The sequence below is a fragment of the Alligator sinensis genome, unplaced genomic scaffold, assembly GCF_000455745.1.
Source record: "Alligator sinensis unplaced genomic scaffold, ASM45574v1 scaffold131_1, whole genome shotgun sequence".
Classification (NCBI taxonomy): Eukaryota; Metazoa; Chordata; order Crocodylia; family Alligatoridae; genus Alligator; species Alligator sinensis.
In genome coordinates this window covers 4,478,299-4,496,507 of record NW_005841830.1, presented here as the reverse complement: position 1 = coordinate 4,496,507, position 18,209 = coordinate 4,478,299, and the positions used below count along the sequence as shown (strand labels likewise).

The following is an 18,209-nucleotide window of genomic DNA, read 5'->3' as shown; positions in this document are numbered from 1 at the left end:
CTGCTGAAAAATAGGAACAATGAACATTGTTTTATAGTAGGCTTGCCATAAATAGATGTTGAGATTGAGTGATTGCCAAAGCAGAGACAAAGTGTATAATCATTTTCCTAAGCTATTTTGGATCAGATCCTGCAAATACTTAACCTTCTGTGTTGTTTTCTCACAGGAGTAGTCTCTCTGTAGTAAAAAACTATTCCCAGGCACCAAGTTAATTCACAAGCATCATTGTTTGTAGGATCAAGGTCTTTGCATACTATAGAAAACTAAGAGCGGAGTTCTAGTCCACTTTGGGAGCCTAAATAGCAGTTTTCTAGCCATGGAATTGGTGTTTTTGGCACTTAAACACAGTGGAGGAGGGCCTTCCCATCATCTAGCCCCAGTAGCCAAGTGACTAAGAGCACTTGTCCTGGAAGCAGGATCTAGGCACCCCTTGCCCAGAGTGGGGTTGACCTTATAACTCTCTGACTTCCCAGCATGGTGCTCTAAGCACTATGCACAGGTTAGGCATTATCCAGTTTTTCCTCCCTCATTCCTTCTGAAGCCGAGGCATGGCACCTCGCATTAACAATCACTGGGTACAGGGAGTTTATCCTGCGTGGGGAGCAAGGCTCCAGGCTAGAAGCCTGGACCTGTTCCCTTTGAGAACAACAGCCATTCAGTCACACATCCTTGAGTTTGTATATATTTATATATTATATAATTATATATTTCCCTCTCATAGTTGCCCAGGGTGTTCCAGCCTCAAAAGCATAGCTGGGCAATAGCCTGGATAATGCCAAACCTGTGGCCTGGTAGATACAACTTCAAATCCCTCCTGAGGAAGGAGGAGCCTAGAGTCTGGTTTTGTATTTCCTGGGCAAGTGTCTCCTGTTTAGCTCTTGGAGCTTAGACATGGGTGGGTCATCCTTCTCTTTCTCTGGTGTCTTACACGCATTAGTTACTGGATTTTGTCCAGCTACACGTTCATGAGTTATATGTCCACAATAATTTACATATCCACATGGCTGGGTATGTACATGTCCAGCACAAAGACAACTGCACATACCCAGTGTACAGAAGCACACTTGGGTCTCTACACTACAGTGGTAATAGAAGTGCAAGCTGTGCATAATTTCCAAAAATGCCAGTTACTTGGCCAGTCAAACTTCCATTTAGGAAGTCAGTGCACAAGGAATAAGGGATTTCTACCCCAAGCATACTCTACAAACCAGGAAAGATCATTTTTAAATACACAGAAGAACCAGGTATTTTTTTCTTTTCCCTTCTTTTAGACACCCAAACATTTCTTATCATCAGTTAATATTTTTCCACATAGTACTTACAGGAGTGAAGTAGGTTGATCTGCACCTTTGAACTGCAGAACGAAACATAAACTGCCTAAGTTTTGGAAAAGAAGCAGGTAAGATCATCTGAGTCATGTTCTTACTGTTACTTTCATCTTTAACAACAGTTTCTATACCTGTTTTTGTTTCAGTACAAGAAAGTGTAGCCGTCTGTCATTTTCAGTGCTAGATAATGGAACAGAAATTGTTCTGTTTCGGTAAAATATACTGAAAAGCTATGGAGGCCTTGCAGTATCCTTCAATGGTATATAAAAAATATAGCTAAGCAATTTCCATTAATGTTAATCAACACATATAGAGGGCCCGATTTTCAAATCTGGATGCCAAAAAGGTAGGTATTTTCAGGCATTTTTACACATGCTTGGGAGGCAGGAAGTCTTTAATTAGGGTGGCTCTGAGAACTGCTCTAATTAAAGCACCTGCAGTGTCTTGTGTATTCAGCATCCCACACTTCAAAATGGTGGGAAGGGTGCTTTAACTAAAGCTCATTCAACAAACTTCAGATAAAGCACCTCTGCCACCATTTTGAAGGATGGGGACGTTGAATATACAAGGCACAGGGGCAGCTGGAGCACAGTAGTGAGAACGCTCCAGCAGGCTCAATTAATCAGAATGATTAATTGAGTCTGTTCTGATGTGCTGTAATTACGTCAGAGCAGTGTCCCTGCATGTCTACAGGCACCCTTAGATGCCTACTAATGTAGAAAGCCTGTTTTCTAGAAGTGCTAAGCACAGACAACTTCAAGTCAAGTGAGTATTATGGTCCCAATTCAGTTAACACTTGAGCTAATGTTTAGCTTTAAGCAAATCTAGTGAAGTCACTGGGAGTGAAGTGTGTTTTAAGACAAACACGTTCTTAATGGCTGTGTTGAATGGGGATGGCTTATGTATATATCTGAATACTTTATTAAACTGGAGCCTACAGCAGAGCTAGGAGTCAAGATACTGACTTAAGGTCTGAGTTAATGTGAGACTTGAAGGACTTTGGATTAGGTACATAAATGAGAGCTGCAGGTGCTCTGAAATTCTGAAGTCCTGGAAAATAAAACAGACTTTGTAATACATCCAAACACCTAAATGATAAGAAAATCAGTTTACTCACTTGGCTGAAAACTTGGGAACTTCAGGAGGGAGAAGGTTGTATTGTCCCGGTGCAAGGTCAATATCCTAAAAGGAGTGGTTGGTTAAGACTGGGTAATGATAGGGTATCAAGGTTTGACGTCAAGTTACTACTTTCTTCTCAAAGAGCATCATACACAGCTTTGCTTTAAGCAATACAGCTATTCTAAGGAGGGCAAAATTTAGCTCATATTCTTGGCCCATCATTTTTATAGCTGTGTTCTCTGGGTCTAGTCCTACTCAAGGAAGCCAATGGGCCTTTCAGCTTTGGGGTGGAACTCTTTCCAGATCCTTTCCAAACACAACTTTCCAATTTTTTTCCAAGCTTTCCAAGGCTAGTTAATGAAGTCTTGTAATACTTCTCAAAAGAGCATTAAAATCATGCCTCTAAACATAATTTATAAGAAGATGCTGAAAAATTATATATAAATCCAGTGGTTAAATCTTCAAACACAGATGGAAGATATGCACCTGAAAAAACCTTGCTCCTCTGTAGCTGCTCCAAGCAAAGTTGGGTCTCCTTCAAAACCAGTTTCTTTCCCTTTCCCCACAACCCACTGGATCCAGCATGCTATGTCATCTGGTGAGTTGGATCAGAGAGGGATCTCTTAACTTTAAAGACCTTCCATATGGCAACTGCAGAGGGCAGGACAACTGTTCTTATCCACCAGAAAACTTCCATCTTTGTATTAGAAGATCGGCTAAGGACGTGAAACCTGTCCCTTAAATTGTCATTGTTACTAAACCAGGAGGTTGCAGGAATAGTATGTGAACAAAGGTGAACCATGGTCACCTGAGGGCTGTTTGATAGGTAAGAAATTCTGCCTGGATGGTCCCATTCAAGTGGTTCTTAGCTAAACACAGAACCTTTTGTCCCCATCCTACTGCAGAGCAGATTGATGTGGAAGGGAGGAAACAAAGTTTCTGCAACACAGAAAAGTACAGAGACTATTAAGATGACTCTGGACACTGTGGCTGGGACCGCCTGAGAAAGGCATCTGATAGGAATGGCTGCGGGACCTGGGAATTCACAGGAGCTGGAACCTTTGAAGCAAACAGGGCCAGCTGAAAAAGGAAACTGGGGTCAGAATGGAGAAGAGGTTGTGATGGGCATAGGAGAAGGAAGTTTGAGAAGTGAGTGAGTATCTGGGGACTGCTGGTATCTTGGGAAGTATATGTCTGAGGATGGGATGCAGCCTCAATGGTTTCCCAAAGTCCAGCCTGTGAGAATGCCACTCAGGGCCTCCTCAGACTGGGATCATAGGTGTGTTTTTAAAATAGGATAATTAAAAAATATAGTATCAAAAAAATTGAAGTAATGCTTTTTAAAACTCTATCATAGTATATCATATTCAAGGTGATCTCTTGTTCTCCCCTATCTCATCTCATTCAAGACAGAGATGTAACTATTATTCTGTTTTTACCTTATCTCTGAAATTTAAGGTGTTGGAACTTTTCCTTGGCGTGCTTTTAAATGAATATGTTGCTAGCCTTTTTCTTGCTAAATCAGTAAAACTAGGAGGCATATATGTGTAAACACCCAGAATGGAAAGGTCCACTTTTGGATGAAAGATGGAAGGTCTCTTTCTGCCTTCTCCTTTAAAATTGTATGTGGGTTTCACTGGGTTGAGCTGGGCTTCTTCAAGAAAATCCCGTACAGCATATGCACCTGGTGAAGGTGTTGGCTAGTAAAAACAAACATTGTCTAGGTTGAGTTTCCTGTGCAGTTCCATAATTCTTTTAAAAGCATATTTCACATGTTAATTCTTACTGGAATTTCAATGACATGTACGGTTTTGAAGTGTAACAAATACCAATAACTAACATGTCAAAGTTATTGGATCCTGGTCATGTCATCTATGAAATGTTTCACGGCAATATATTTGTCCTAAAAATAATTGTTGAAATAGCCACATGGATTACCATCAAGATGTTCCAGGGTGCATCTACATGAGATGTTTACTGTGGAGTTGACTAATTAGCTCCGCAGTAAACGTCTTGGCATCTACACATGCGCCCCCATTAGGCCGCAGGAAACTAATACCTTCCGCCGTAGGTTAGTACTTGTAAAAACAAATACTATCCTGTTGCAGGGTGTTTTACTTTACAGCACAGCACATGTGGATGCTGACCAGCTGGCTGGGGCATGAGGATGCTTCAGTGTGGGGGCTGCCTGCTGGCTAGCCCAGCACTGGAGCACCCTTGTGCCTTAGCCAGCCCCTCCACAGCACGTTGAGCTGGGTCAAAGCAGCTCTGGGTGGCAGGCTGACCCCCAGTTCCCCTGCCAACCTGGTTTGCTTCAACCTGGTATGTGTAAATGAAGCGCCCAGGAGCAATAAACTCAGGTGAAAACGGCACCAGAATTTATTGCCATGCATTAATATGCACTTGTAGATGCATTCCCAATGTTTTAAAGCTACCTATGGGAAGCCCCTGCCTGGACGAGACCTGAATCTGTGTCCAAAAGCTGCAATCAAGACTTCTGTTCAAACTGCTGTTATAATGAATGACCTTTGAACATGAGCAAGATAGCACTTGCTCCTTCACTCTGAGGTACCAAAATACAATTGCACCAGAACACATCATTTGAATGACTCTTCATTTTGGCTTTCTAGCGCTATGCTTTTACTAGCATTTTCAGTGATTATGTCGGATTTACATTAGATAAGGTGAGCAGAAGGGTGGGGGGGAAAGACAAACAATAATTTTAAAATGCTAGATGCCAAGCGTGTTGCTGTCACCCCTGTTATAACATTGAATGGGGTCAGAAGGACTTCTCAATGGAAACTGCCAATTTGCTTAGGGCTCAGTTCAGCTGCAAATTATCCCCTGTGGCTGCTGGCCCTAGAGAACATGCCAGACTTTTCCCTCAGATGTGGCTGCAGAAGCGGGTTCTGGGCTTTACACAGATGCCCTAAATCTGCTTGTCCCTCAAAATAATCAGTTTTTTTTCTGAAGTGGAAAGTGTTTTGTTCCTTGGCCAGGGTCAACTCAGAAAGGCATTTTTAAAGGCACTGTGTTTGTGAAACTGCCTACCCACTGACAGCTCCCAAAGTTGTTGGCTTTGTAGTGCTGATTGGTCCTTAAAGACACAAAAGCAACCCCAGTCATTTTGGACACTTACACAGGCCAAATAAAGCACATCAAAACGTTTATGATAAAAACTATTTTTAAGCATGTTTCATGTTGAAAGAATTTATGGCAGAAATGGATTACATTTCTGCACACCTCCTCCAAACCCAATAAAGATTCCCCTTGAAAAGTTTCAGAGAAAGCTGCTGTCTGAAATGTAGTTTCAACGAAGTGACACTGCCAGAGAGTAGTGCTTCCTATAGGGATACAGAGCAAGTGCAGAGGCCTCAGTTCTCAATATAGATGGGTCTGGGTTCTCTACTGATCCCTGTGGTCTGCCCTTCATGAGCTGATTCCAAACACTCTTTTGGGAAAAGTCATATGTTTTTAATCAATTATTTTGTTATAGTCCTAGACACTGTCTGTTTAAAGCCCATTGAAGCCAATGAAAAGGTTCCCATTGACCAGAAAGGGCTTTACGTTCTGCCCTAAGTGAATGTCTGAATTATAATTTCCCAATTCTTTGTGAATTAATTTCCAGCAAAAGACCCTGCCGTTTCTCCAGCTGTTTGGATACCATTGCCATGATTCTAAATTTCTTGAATAAGTCAAGAAATGACCTCTCAAAATAGATGCCAGGGCTTTTCATAAGAGAAAATGACCATGTTTACAGTAACTGAAGGTTTAATATTTTAATATTAAGCTTAGTTTATTATATGTGTTACATTAAAATTTGGGTGGGGAAAGGCTGGCTTTTGAATATACTGTGGAGGTCCCATTCCATAGATGAGGAATGTGAAAAGGCAAGCATGGTTGGCTGGTTAGGGAACTGTTCTTGCTTACTGCTGCCAGCTCTTCTCTGCCAGGATGAATGGGATGCTGTTTGAAGAGGGACTGAATGAACTACTGGACTGGGTACACGCTGCAGCTGAAAAGATACATCAGGCTCAGAAACTGAACTGAGAGCTTGGGAACAAGCAAAGGGAGCAGTCTGCCTGTCTAGACCAGGGGTGGGCAAAATGCAGCCCGCGGGCCAGATGCAGCCCACCAGGCCAGTCTATCTGGCCCGCAGGGCCCCTACAAAATTTAGAAAATTAATATTGATCTGCCCCTGGCTGCCTGTCATGCGGCCCTTGATGGCTTGCCAAAACTCAGTAAGCAGCCCTCCGCTCAAAATATTTGTCCTCCCCGGTCACTGAGTTTGTGCTGCATGAAAAAATCAGAGCACCTTTTTCCTGTTGGGCTAATTTCTGGCTTAAAGAGCGATGCTAGAAGCGGAACTGCGACTATTAACCCATCCAAGTGATTTTTACTGATAGCAGTGTTGGAGTGATTTCTGTTCAAATTCCTGCATCATCATAGGTGGTAGGTGAGAAATAGGAGTTTGGAACTAAGTACCACAGAGTGAAGTCCCACCTAGTTCTGCCTATGGTAGTGAATGGAAATGTCATGTGGAGTTAACTCCCACCTTCACAATGGGCACACTGAGACTCAGGAGTTGTCTTCCCACACCGTGTGGTCTTGGGCAAAAGCTGTAGGGAGGAGGCAGCCCGAGGAGTAGCTGCTGAAGCACCTCTGCTAAATGGGGACTTTTCTTTATTCCAAGACAGTCCTGGGTGGATGGTCTCTGTCCTGTTCTGCCTGACATTTAGCTCCAACCCTCCCCAACCTCCTTCCCTCATAGTTACTCTTCTCAGCTTCCATTCCACCTGCCCCTCTGACCCACTTCTTTCCTACCCTGAACTCATCCCTTTTTTTTCAGTGTTCCTCTCTCCTTTTTTCATTTGGCTTATGCCATCCTAAATAGCACCCCCTTGAAAAACCTATGGAAGTTGTCATGACCCAAAAGGCATGATTGTGTGTGCGCTTCGGCACCAGAATTATCCCCACCAAGTTGCAGAGCATTGCATGGGAGAGTTTCCTGTAGCAAGAGGAAACCCCGGTGCAGGGACGAGTTTCCCGCCTTTTCTGCAGCTTCTTTTGCAGAGTGCATTGCTCATGTTGCAAGAGGAATGCACGGTGCAAAAGAGTTCCCGCCACCGGTATGCAAATTCGTTCCCCGTGATTGGCTAGTGCTAAATTATTCACACGTGGCAGCTAACGATTGGCTTGTTAGCCGTATAAGAGGCTTGAGCGGTTTCCGCCCAAGCTGAAGTGGACTCCACATCCATCTCGTGGGGACTCTGGGTACACGGCAGGGTAATAGAAACCCTGTGTGAGATCCAGAGGAGCTTGGTGGCCTGATCCACCGCCCACCTCTTCCCGTCTTCGAGCGCGACTTTTATAAGACGTATCTACGATTCTCATTTTGGTGGCTCGTTCACCCAGAGCATCCGGAGCTCTGCACCGTGGAGCCTAGCAACCTCCACGAGACCATCTGTGTTGTCTGTGTGTAACTGCAACTCAATCAAGTTTTCCAGCCTGCACCGCTGCCATCTCGGTGTAAGTAAACAATCTTTAAAACTACCGATTCGTATCCGTGCCTAATTCCAGCTCGACGGCCTTCCCTCTCCAACCCGGCGTGCCCGGGCTGCTGGCCACAGCCCGCGTGCAGCACGAAAAAGGGCTTGGGTCGCTCCCGGCCCGCACAGAAGTAACATACCACTTGCTGCTATGACATTGTTCCCTCTGTGCACTATGTATTTTCCCCTGTATCCATTTAATTTAGTTAGATTGTAAGCACAGACCATCTATAACTCTGTAGTCATACAGTGCCTGGCACAGTGCATTCCCTGATTGGCCCTTAGGAACTACCAAAATGAACATGATTATTCACGGTAAAAAAAATCGTTTCATACAAATCAATGAGATTGTCTCCTCCACGGTCCCTCCCAACACTGCGCCCAAATTGGAACAAATTTATATGGAAAGTGACACACCAGTTGTAGTAATTTTTAAGAGTTCCACAATGTTAAGAAAGTTTTAGATTGGGATGATCAAGGGTTATGGGAACTAGCTTTTAGGCTCTTGTGCAAAAATACAGGTTGGGTTTGTTTTTTTTGGGGGGGTGGGAACTGTGAACTAAATTCCAGTGAACAGTTCCTTGTTCAGGTTTTATCCTGCACTCTCAGAACACTGTAATTAGTCCAAGCCTGTGAGCCAGATTCTCAGTTGGTGGAAATGTACTCTGTTAAATAGCCATACTAAAAAAATTGCATGGAAAAGTTGTATAACCCCTGTCCCAGAGCCAACAGCAGAGCCACTCGGGAGGATTCTCTGGCTCTGTTGAAGGTAGGAGGAGGGGGTGTGGGCAGACTGTGGGGAATATTTTGGCAGGAGTGACAGTGAGGAAAGGGCTCCCTGTGCAGAGAGGGGGACCGGAGATCCCCAGAGGAAGGAGCTAGCTGTGACTGAGGGGAGGTTGACCATGTTTTACCATAATCTATTGTGAAAGCATTTGATCACTTTTTTTTCTTTCTCTAATAAATCCCTTCTGCTATTTGACTGATGTGCCAGTGGCAAATTGTGATTTCTGGGCAAATTAATAACCTGGACATACCTATTCAGCAGAGTGGGGGTAACCAATAAGCTTACTTGGACCCAGGAGGTATTTCTGGGAGGGCCCTGACACCTCAGGGTCCTGTCATAGCCCCTCTTCCCTAGATTGTGTGCAGATCGGTCCATGAGTCTGGAGGTTTAGGCAGGGCATAGATTTGAAAAACACTACCCTGATTTACCCCAGGTGAGGACCACATCTTCCAATTTAAACTTCCATTTCAGGATAATTAGAAATTTGAAATGATTTTTGCTTATAGCATTTTCTCCTGGAAAAAAAGTGTTTTGCTTTTTTTAACAAAGTTTATTTAGTGCAAGTTCTTGAAAATCCAATGATTTGCATGTGTACAATACTAAAAACCTGATAGAGCAAACACACAGACCGAAAAACTTCAGTGAGGATAGGATTATTGTTGTGGATAAAGGAATATGCCCAACTGTCTTTAGGATCAGGACCCAAAACAATGGATGCAAAATGGTATTCTTGTAACAGTTACAATACTGCATCAGTGACAAATGCTAGGAATAAACAGAAAAAGAGAGCAGAAAAAAATGAGATAAAAACTATACCTACCCTAAGCAAAAGTCTCCACCATGTATCTCTGTCTCCCCAACGCAATGTTCTTTTTTTTTCCTTATCAAAGGGCTGTTAAGAAAGATCTATTACACAGCATCCTTGTGTTTCTGCAATTGTCCTGTTAGGCTAAATATGACAGTTTATAAGTTATATTTATTCTTTGAGGTGTGCCATCTGTCTCAGCTGTCATCCCAAATACCTCCTTTCATCACTTAAGATAGAACTTGTCTACATTTAAAGATTTCTGTTAGAGCAGTTTTTTGTTAAACAAAATATGACTTCTAATTGAACGTGTTTGTATTACTTAATCTTTAAATGGACTTCCCCAATTATATGATCTTAAATTAGAATGAAATGTCCTTGAGTGTCTATTAAGGCATAAGAATTCAACATGAGCAGAATATTTTTAAATGGATGTACCATATGGGAGCATGAATGAGATTTCTTACAGAATCTCTTTAGTAAGTTCATCCTTTTCTTTCCCAGCAGAAGAGTGCCAATCTAGGATGGCAGTCAACCTGGGATAAGGAAATTTTCCTTGTCTACCATAGAATCATAGAGAAGCAGAGCTAGAAGGGACCTCCAGCCATCATCTAATCCAGCCCCCTGCCTGAGATGGGATCTTCTCTATCCAAGCCACTGCAGTTGACTGGAATTGACACAATGGTGCAGACATGATTCCCTGTCTACTGTGGGTTGAATTATCATTTGTAATGTATGCTATAACTGTGTTGTGAAAGAGTGCTGTATCATGCCTAGCAGGACAGTAGATTGGCTAGTTTGGTATTCATGAAAAAAGGCCCCTGTCAACACTGCTCAGGGAACCATGTCCAAAGCGCTATTTACAAGCCTATTGAAATCATGCTGTTTTTCACTAGCATGCTTTTGATTGTAATCTGCACAAATGGGCTCGAATTTTTCAAAGAAGCCTGATGAAATCTCATTAACCTTCCATGGCAATTGTGTCCCTAACTTCATTAGGCATCTTTGAAAACCTCTGAATCATGTAGCTCCATTACTTAAAATTATTTTTTTTCTTAAAATTGTATAGAGCTAATGTTAATTTAAAATATATTATTGTACCAGATTATTAACCTCTCATTTCTTTTGGCATGTCCCATTACTGCTGACTGCAAAACTTCTTTGCATGGAAAATGACTCTTCTATTTTCTTGCTCCATTGGGCTTACCTTGGCACTTCAGCTGCCTGCCCAATCCTTGTGTAAGCTAAATTGCTGGCTCATGTTAGTAAAATTATATGGAGTATAATCTACACTACCCCTAGCTAATTAGCACCCACCTCTCCTAGTCAGTAACCTATTTCCTCCCTGGAGCTGCCCCAAATTTATCCAGCCATGCCCCAAGCCAGTTAGTGCCCCAAAGTATCACTAGCCTCCCCCAGCCCTTGTCATGCCTCTTGGAAAAAAATAGATTGTAAAGTACCTTTTCTAATAGGCTCTTAGTTTTCTCCTCTATAGGAATCCTGGCATGGGCAGAGTGGTTCTCTAGCATCTTCCTTTTGTATGTCCTCCTCCACTGAGGGAGGAGCAGCTGGAGCCTAAGATCGTTTTGCTAGGTTGCTCCTCTGCCTACTGGAGGGCAGTTACTGGAAGATTGTTGCTCTGTCCCTTGTGTCGCTATGACCTCTGGCCTGAGGTGGGAACCCTTACATATAGGCTGAGAGAGACACCGTAGAAAGATGCCTAGAAGAAAAAGGCCTTGTAGTAGTAAAGGATGGGAAGGCTTGATCAAAACCCTTTCCCAAGCTACCACTCTTCCCCCACTGGCACCTACACAGTCAGTTGCTATCTGGTGTTTACTGGATGGGGTCATTGTGATGTAGTGCACATCATAAACACCTGTCATGACCCAAAAGGCATGATTGTGTGTGTGCTTCGGCACCAGAATTATCCCCACCAAGTTGCAGAGTATTGCACGGGAGAGTTTCCTGTAGCAAGAGGAAACCCCGGTGCAGGGACGAGTTTCCTGCCTTTTCTGCAGCTTCTTTTGCAGAGTGCATTGCTCGAGTTGCGAGAGGAATGCACGGTGCAAAAGAGTTCCCGCCACTGGTATGCAAATTCGTTCCCCGTGATTGGCTAGTGCTAAATTATTCACACGTGGTGGCTAACGATTGGCTTGTTTTCCTGGTAAAAAGCTTGAGCAGTTTCCGCCCAAGCTGAAGTGGACTCCACATCCATCTCATGGGGACTCTGGGTACACAGCAGGGTAATAGAGACCCTGTGTGAGATCCAGAGGAGCTTGGCGGCCTGATCCACCGCCCACCTCTTCCCGTCTTCGAGCGCGACTTTTATAAGACGTATTTACGATTTCTATTTTGGTGGCTCGTTCACCCAGAGCATCCGGAGCTCTGTTCTGTGGAGCCTAGCAACCTCCACGAGACCGGTTGTGTTGTCTGTCTGTAACCGCAACTCAATCAAGTTTTCCAGCCTGCACCACTGCCATCTCTGGTGTAAGTAAACAATCTTTAAAACTACCGATACGCATCTGTGCCTAATTCCAGCTTGAAGGCCTTCCCTCTCCGACCCGGCGTGCCCGGGCTGCTGGCCACAGCCCGCGTGCAGCACGGAAAAGGGCTCGGGTCGCTCCCGGCCCGCACAACACCTAGTAAGAAAGCTGAGTTTGGGGATATGCAGTATCATCACAGTTCTGTGCAAGAATTTTATTTAATCTTCTGGGTTATTCCATTGCTTTCCATCTGTGGCAGTCTTATATTATGTCTTCAGTTTTCTGATCCTGAATCATTAGTCATCTATTTCTGATTTTTACTGGCTTATTTTCTAAGCCAGGGGTTTCAAAGATCCAGCCAACAGAGCCCTACCACCTGGCTGCCAGTGCTGGAGTGGAAGGAAGGCAGCACATGGAGTCCCCCAGATACAGTATAACCACATACAGCACCCATTCTGGCTGCACCACATAGTACCTGTTTCAGCATGTATACTGGAGTGTCAAGAGTAAGTGCCCCTATGTAGCACGTTCCCAAAGTAGTTAGTGGGCACTGCATGAAGCATGGTCTCAGACTGGCTGTTGTAGGGTATGTGCTAAAAGCAGCCTGCTCTGGGATGTGTAGTGGATGTGGCATAGATCATACATGCACTGGAGCTGGTTTCCCCAGAGATCTGAAATAGTGGGCTGGTTTATGGGGCTTATCCAGCCGAGACAAGCCCCACACCTTTCAGCTGCAGGAGCTAACCCCTATTCCAAGCCAAACAACTTCTCAGGCAGCCTCATATAAAAGTAGTTCCCCATCTCATTCCTAATGTAGCTCTTCTACCTCCTTTTTAAGGGATAGAAGCATTAATCCAGGCTCGGCAGAAATTTTCTTTTCTTCAAATACAGTTGACAGACCCATAAAATGGAGTACTTAAATCTTGTTTGTTGCTTGAAGGCACAACCAGACTTGTCCATCAGTGATAATCTTCTTGAAGTTCCTGTAGCACATCAGGTACGAGTACTTAGTCCCAAGACTGTTGGTATGCCTAAGGACTCTGAACTTACTTGTTTTGTGCTTATTTTCCCAGTGTAATGTTAGTGTCAATAGTGTTAGACAGAATTGTAGACAGCTTGTAATCTGGTTAAATCCACAACAAACATGTTTGGGCTGTGGGTTGCATAGAGGGAGGCTTAAGTTGCTAAAGGTCACACATGAACTCAGGGAGAAGGCAGTGAACTAAACCTGACCTGGGCTCACACCTTTACCACTGGGCTATGCTTCCAGTTCTGGAAGTAAGTGAACCAAAATAGAAATAGGATTGTTCCTTGAGTTTACCAGCAAATTTGAAGACTACCTGTAAGAAATTGAAACAATACTGGAAGTCATTAGGGGAAAAAAAGACCCCCCCCACCCCACCCCAAACAGACTCCTAACTTTGAATAAAAATAAAAACAGACAACCCTATGCAACTAGAAATGAGAGCCATTAGGAAACCTGGCTTAATGGACAGGAAGTAAAGGAATACTAGGGATTTAATTTGGATAGTGTGCAGAAAAGGAAGTTCCAAGATGATGCTCTACAACCTTGTAAGGTTAGAATAAGACCAATGGTCTGATAAAGCATTTCATGTTGCAATTTGTGGAGAAAGGTTTCTTAAAAGATACACACATTAGGTTTATAAAAATAAATTCAGAAGAAACCATAAACCCAGAAAAAGTTTCCTCATGGGAAGTACATATTACTAAGCTACAGCTAGAGCCCTCTTCTTGCTTGGTCTCTTCCTTGAGCTTATAAATCTGGACTTTTTCTAGAAGCTGGATTATGTAGCAAGTGACAGAGCACCTCCAGCCCAATTTGTGGTCATGGCACAGATGTGCAGCTATGGCAGAGCAGTAGCATTTTTTTTTTTTTGGGGGTCAGAAAAAGAGCACATATAGGTGCTCAGATTCCTTTTCAATCTCAGCAAGCAACTCACCAAGGTGACAGATTGTGTGGTGAGCCTAGATTGACAGCAACTTCAATTAGCAGAAGTCTAGCACTGATGCAAGACCAAAGTCAGCATGCTAAACTATAGAATCTCCTCAGCGCAGCAAGACAGGGGTGGGTCTCCTACTCCCTATGGATCATCTAAATGCTTATACCCAGTGAGTACAGCCTTCTATTGTTCCAAAAGTAACACTTCAGTAGTAACTACATCTAAAGTGTAGGCATGACGAAAGAAACAAGAATGCAACTCTTTGCACCTTTGGCAGTTAGAGAGGCAGCACTTGTCTCCTTATTTATACCTTTGGATTTTTTTGTAGCAGTAAGAGATGGCCTAAAGACCAGTGATTGAGGTCAGTTTGATATTCATTCAGGAGATACCAAACCCGTAAGTGAGAATATGCAGAAACTATTTGAAGGAAACCCCCCCCAAAAAAAAAACGACAACCAGAATTCACAAGTGTAAAATTAACTGTACTTAACATCCTTGCATTTTAAATTTACAATGGTACCATTTCACGATAGAGGGCAGAGACAGCTTTTTCCCCCCCCCCCAAGAGTGCCACTCACATGTAGTGATGTATATCAGTAAGTTACCACAATGCTCAAGAAGCTAGTTCAGTTGTCGAGCTTCAGCAAGCTAGTAGATACCTTCCATATTTTGAACTCATTGTCTTTATCCTGAAAGTCCAGAAATAAGGCTTCACAGCTTTATCCATAGCCAGCACTCAAGTAAAAAAAAGAATGATAAAATTACAGAAATTCAAGATGTGAAATATGGTTTAGTTTTGCCTTTTAAGAAAAGGCCTCCTGTATTTTCTCCCTATATCCATCCTGTTGTCACTTTTATTTCTATCTGCTACCAGATCTGCAGCAAATTAAGTGCCACTTTTTTTTTTGGCGCAAGAAATGTTGTTTGGATAGAATTTGAAGTAGTTTGAAGTCCATTAGATTAAGATAGTGCCCATGTTCAGAATCTCATGGGTATATTGCATGAAAAAAAAAAATGTTTGTGCAAGTAGTACTGTGTACCAATAAGAAGTTTAAAATGTGAACACTTAACTCTACAAACAAAGCTACCCACCTGATTGAATGAGTACTTTCATGGGACTGCAGTAGGACTTAAGCAGGTCAGATCAGGACTGACTTGTCACACAGGCATTATTAGAGCCATATGCATGGTTTCAATCCCTGGGTTATGACGTTAGATTGGGAACTCAGTTTTCATTTAAAATGCTGTAAACCAAATCTGTGGACTATTTTGAAGAGTTGCTTAGTGGGACAGAAATTAGTGCTCTCCTTAAAAGATAAATTAAGGAAGCAATTTTTGAATCATGATAACCAAAACATCAAGGGCTGTCAAAAATACACTCAGCATGCTAGATGCTGTCCAAATTAGCAGCCTTCTCTTCAAAGCAGAGGCTTATTAGCCAGACAGAGTAAGGAAACCAGAGGTAGAGAATTAGTGCTGGTTCAAGTGAGGTTAATTTACTTCATCTTACTTGTATCATTGATAGTCATTAGCAAAAGTTAAAACAATCCACAAATCACACCAACTGTTAAGGCAATAAATTTAGAAAGCCACCTGAACTCCTTGCAAGGACATTTATTTAAATCTAGCATTAACATGAACATAAGCAGCAGACACTTGTCAGTTTCCACGTGCCAAGCTCCTTATATTGAACAGATAGACAGTCTATCTTAAGAGGCAAACTATTAACTCAGCTACATGCCGAGGCATTTAGATTAAATAGTAAAGTTGCTAAACACTAAGTAATTCAAAGGATACATTGAAACCATATGGGTAAATTGTAATTTTTTTATTGGAAAACAAATATACAACTTGGAATGGATTTGAGGCAAATTGTGCCATAAGCAGATTCTCTTGAAAATAAGTTGCTAAACAAAGTTTAAAAAGCATAGTAACCATAGGAGGAAAAACAAAACAAAACAAAACAAAACAAAACAAAACAAAAAACAAAAAAAAAGGTTCTGGTACAGGACCAGCAGTACAAAAAAAAATTTAAAAAAATTGTGTACGAGTACCTGGATAATACACCCGTTTTGCAGTAGTGCAACTTTTAAAGTTTCATATTGTTGACTGTCAATAGTCCACACAGAGTTAAGACTCCACATTTCAACATGCTGAATACATGTTGTTCCTTCACTTGACCAACTCCACCTAACTTTAGATGTGCAGAAGGGCTTAAATATCCAGAGTAAGCCACATGCAACATTTGTTACTTCGATCAATTTTCCAAAAATCAGAACAATGACAGGAAGATAAAAGGGAGAAGAAACATGAAGGAATGGAGTTCTAATTACTATACATGCATATTCTTTTGACAGTAAGGGAAAAACCTTTTACAGATAAGTTACAAACAGAGAAAAGGCAAATAAACAATTTTGTACAAGAAATTTAACACATTCTGTACAACGTCTTCACTTCGCTGTCATCATTTGTACAAACTCTGCAAAGAAAAAAAAAGCCGTTATAAGTACTTTGCAATGTTAGGATCCTTAGGCAAAAAGATTTTAGTTACAAAAGTGACCACAAATTTGTGAATCTTTATTTTAGAAATGTGCCAGTAAAGGAACCTTGCACTGAGGCGCTACACTGATATTCCCAGTGCCACAGGTATAACTCTATTGTCAACTTGAGAAAGTAAGTCCCCAGAACATTTAAAAGACTAGCTTGCTTCTCGGTTCAGGTATAGTTTTCACTGAACTGCATGCATGTCACAGCAGTTTTCCATGTGTTTCTTCACAATGACCTCTAAAGGCAGAAAACCCCCCAAACCCAGCTACCATAAGCTCAAAAGTCTGTTCTGTACAGAAGTATTTTAAAGTTAAATCAGATGGAATAGGGATGAGTGTCAATGGGGACATCCTGGAGCAGTGAAAGATTAAAAAAAAAAAAAGTATGTTCTTCTCACCAAGTTAGCCACTGGAGCAGCACAGGAAGGGGACCTACTCAAAACAGCTGTTCTTTGAGTCTCAAAGAGTATAAGAGTAGGGAAAGAAAGCATCCTCAATTTCATGAGCTTTTTCTATTAGCCAGGTTTTAGACCTCCCCATTTCAAACCCCTGAAGGAAGGGAAGCTGCGAGTAAAGGAACAAATACTAGCACTCCAAACTGGTGCTTACTTAGACTGAAAATGTACACAGGAAGGTGTTGTTTAGTTATGACTTTAAAGACTTGCTCTGCAAGTAGAAACTTTTCCCCCTACAGAAATCAGTCTAGTACCAACTGTATTACATCTGAAAAGTGACTGTTAGAATAAGTATGGTTTGTGCTTCATTCTGTGTATTCCAATTCTTGAATAGGAGCGCTAACTTATTTATGCTTTTACTGAAAGAGAAAAGTGAAGATAATTTTGGCTTATTTGCAGCAAGTGTATTATATCAAGTTAAATGGTATCTCCATCTAAAGCTTAAGGTCTAAGAGTTTAAGCCAAACAGTATATCAAGCTAGAATGAAGATCATAAATCCCACCCCAATTCAAGTGTTTTCACACTACTACCAAGAGGAGGCAGAAAAGGCATTTAGGATTCAATACATGCAAATTAATGGACAGAAACTGAGGAAAGCAGCTGCTACTTAATTCAAGTTAAAGGTTACAGGATAATACCATAAGTATGGTTTAAGCTGCTGTATTATTTTTCATTTAAAACAAACAAAAACACCACAAGGGCCTGCTTCTTCTCTACAGAAGATTACTAGACCTCACAGGTTGTAAGAACTGAATCTTTAGTTAAAAAAGGTTATTACCTGCTGGCATTCCCTTATCTATTCCCCTCCCAAAGTAAATAGCTTTTGCTAAAGGTGTAGTTCAAATGCAATACAACATCAATTCTTTGGATTCAATTAGTTTTCCTGTAAATCACACAAGTAAGCTTGCCAAAAGAAGCCAATTTAAAATCCTTAAAAAAAAAAAAATTAAAAAAAAAATTACACTGAATTAACTACAACCTTAAAATGCCACAGGTCCACTACCACCATTTATTCTGCCCTAGAAGCACAAAATCCACATCAAAAAAAAAAGTAGCAACAACTATGATGGGAGCCTATGAATTGGTAGCTTTTGAATACCACTCTCAAGCTAAGCAATTTCATTAAGCTGCTATTTCCATCCCAAATGTGTTCTGAAATCTGACTCCCCCCCCCC

The 18,209-nt window shown here is 41.9% G+C and overlaps 2 protein-coding genes across 3 annotated transcripts in view; both read right to left on the bottom strand.

The window, feature by feature from the left end:
- The window catches only part of STPG4 (sperm-tail PG-rich repeat containing 4), a 24,848-nt gene extending 19,275 nt beyond the window's left edge, over positions 1 to 5,573 (bottom strand). The window contains exons 1-4 of the mRNA XM_006014751.2: positions 5,499 to 5,573; positions 3,887 to 4,147; positions 2,446 to 2,510; positions 1,323 to 1,377 (exon numbers count right to left, since the gene is read on the bottom strand). Of these exons, the coding sequence (XP_006014813.1) occupies positions 1,323 to 1,377; positions 2,446 to 2,510; positions 3,887 to 4,147; positions 5,499 to 5,573 (456 nt within the window). The remainder of the gene's footprint in view (positions 1 to 1,322; positions 1,378 to 2,445; positions 2,511 to 3,886; positions 4,148 to 5,498) is intronic.
- A 10,268-nt stretch (positions 5,574 to 15,841) lies between these two features.
- The window catches only part of CALM2 (calmodulin 2), a 10,765-nt gene continuing 8,397 nt past the window's right edge, over positions 15,842 to 18,209 (bottom strand). For both annotated transcript variants that reach the window (XM_014520030.2, XM_025203390.1), the window contains exon 5: positions 15,842 to 16,511. In XM_014520030.2, coding sequence (XP_014375516.1) covers positions 16,483 to 16,511 — 29 coding nt within the window. In that variant the 3' untranslated portion in view covers positions 15,842 to 16,482. The remainder of the gene's footprint in view (positions 16,512 to 18,209) is intronic.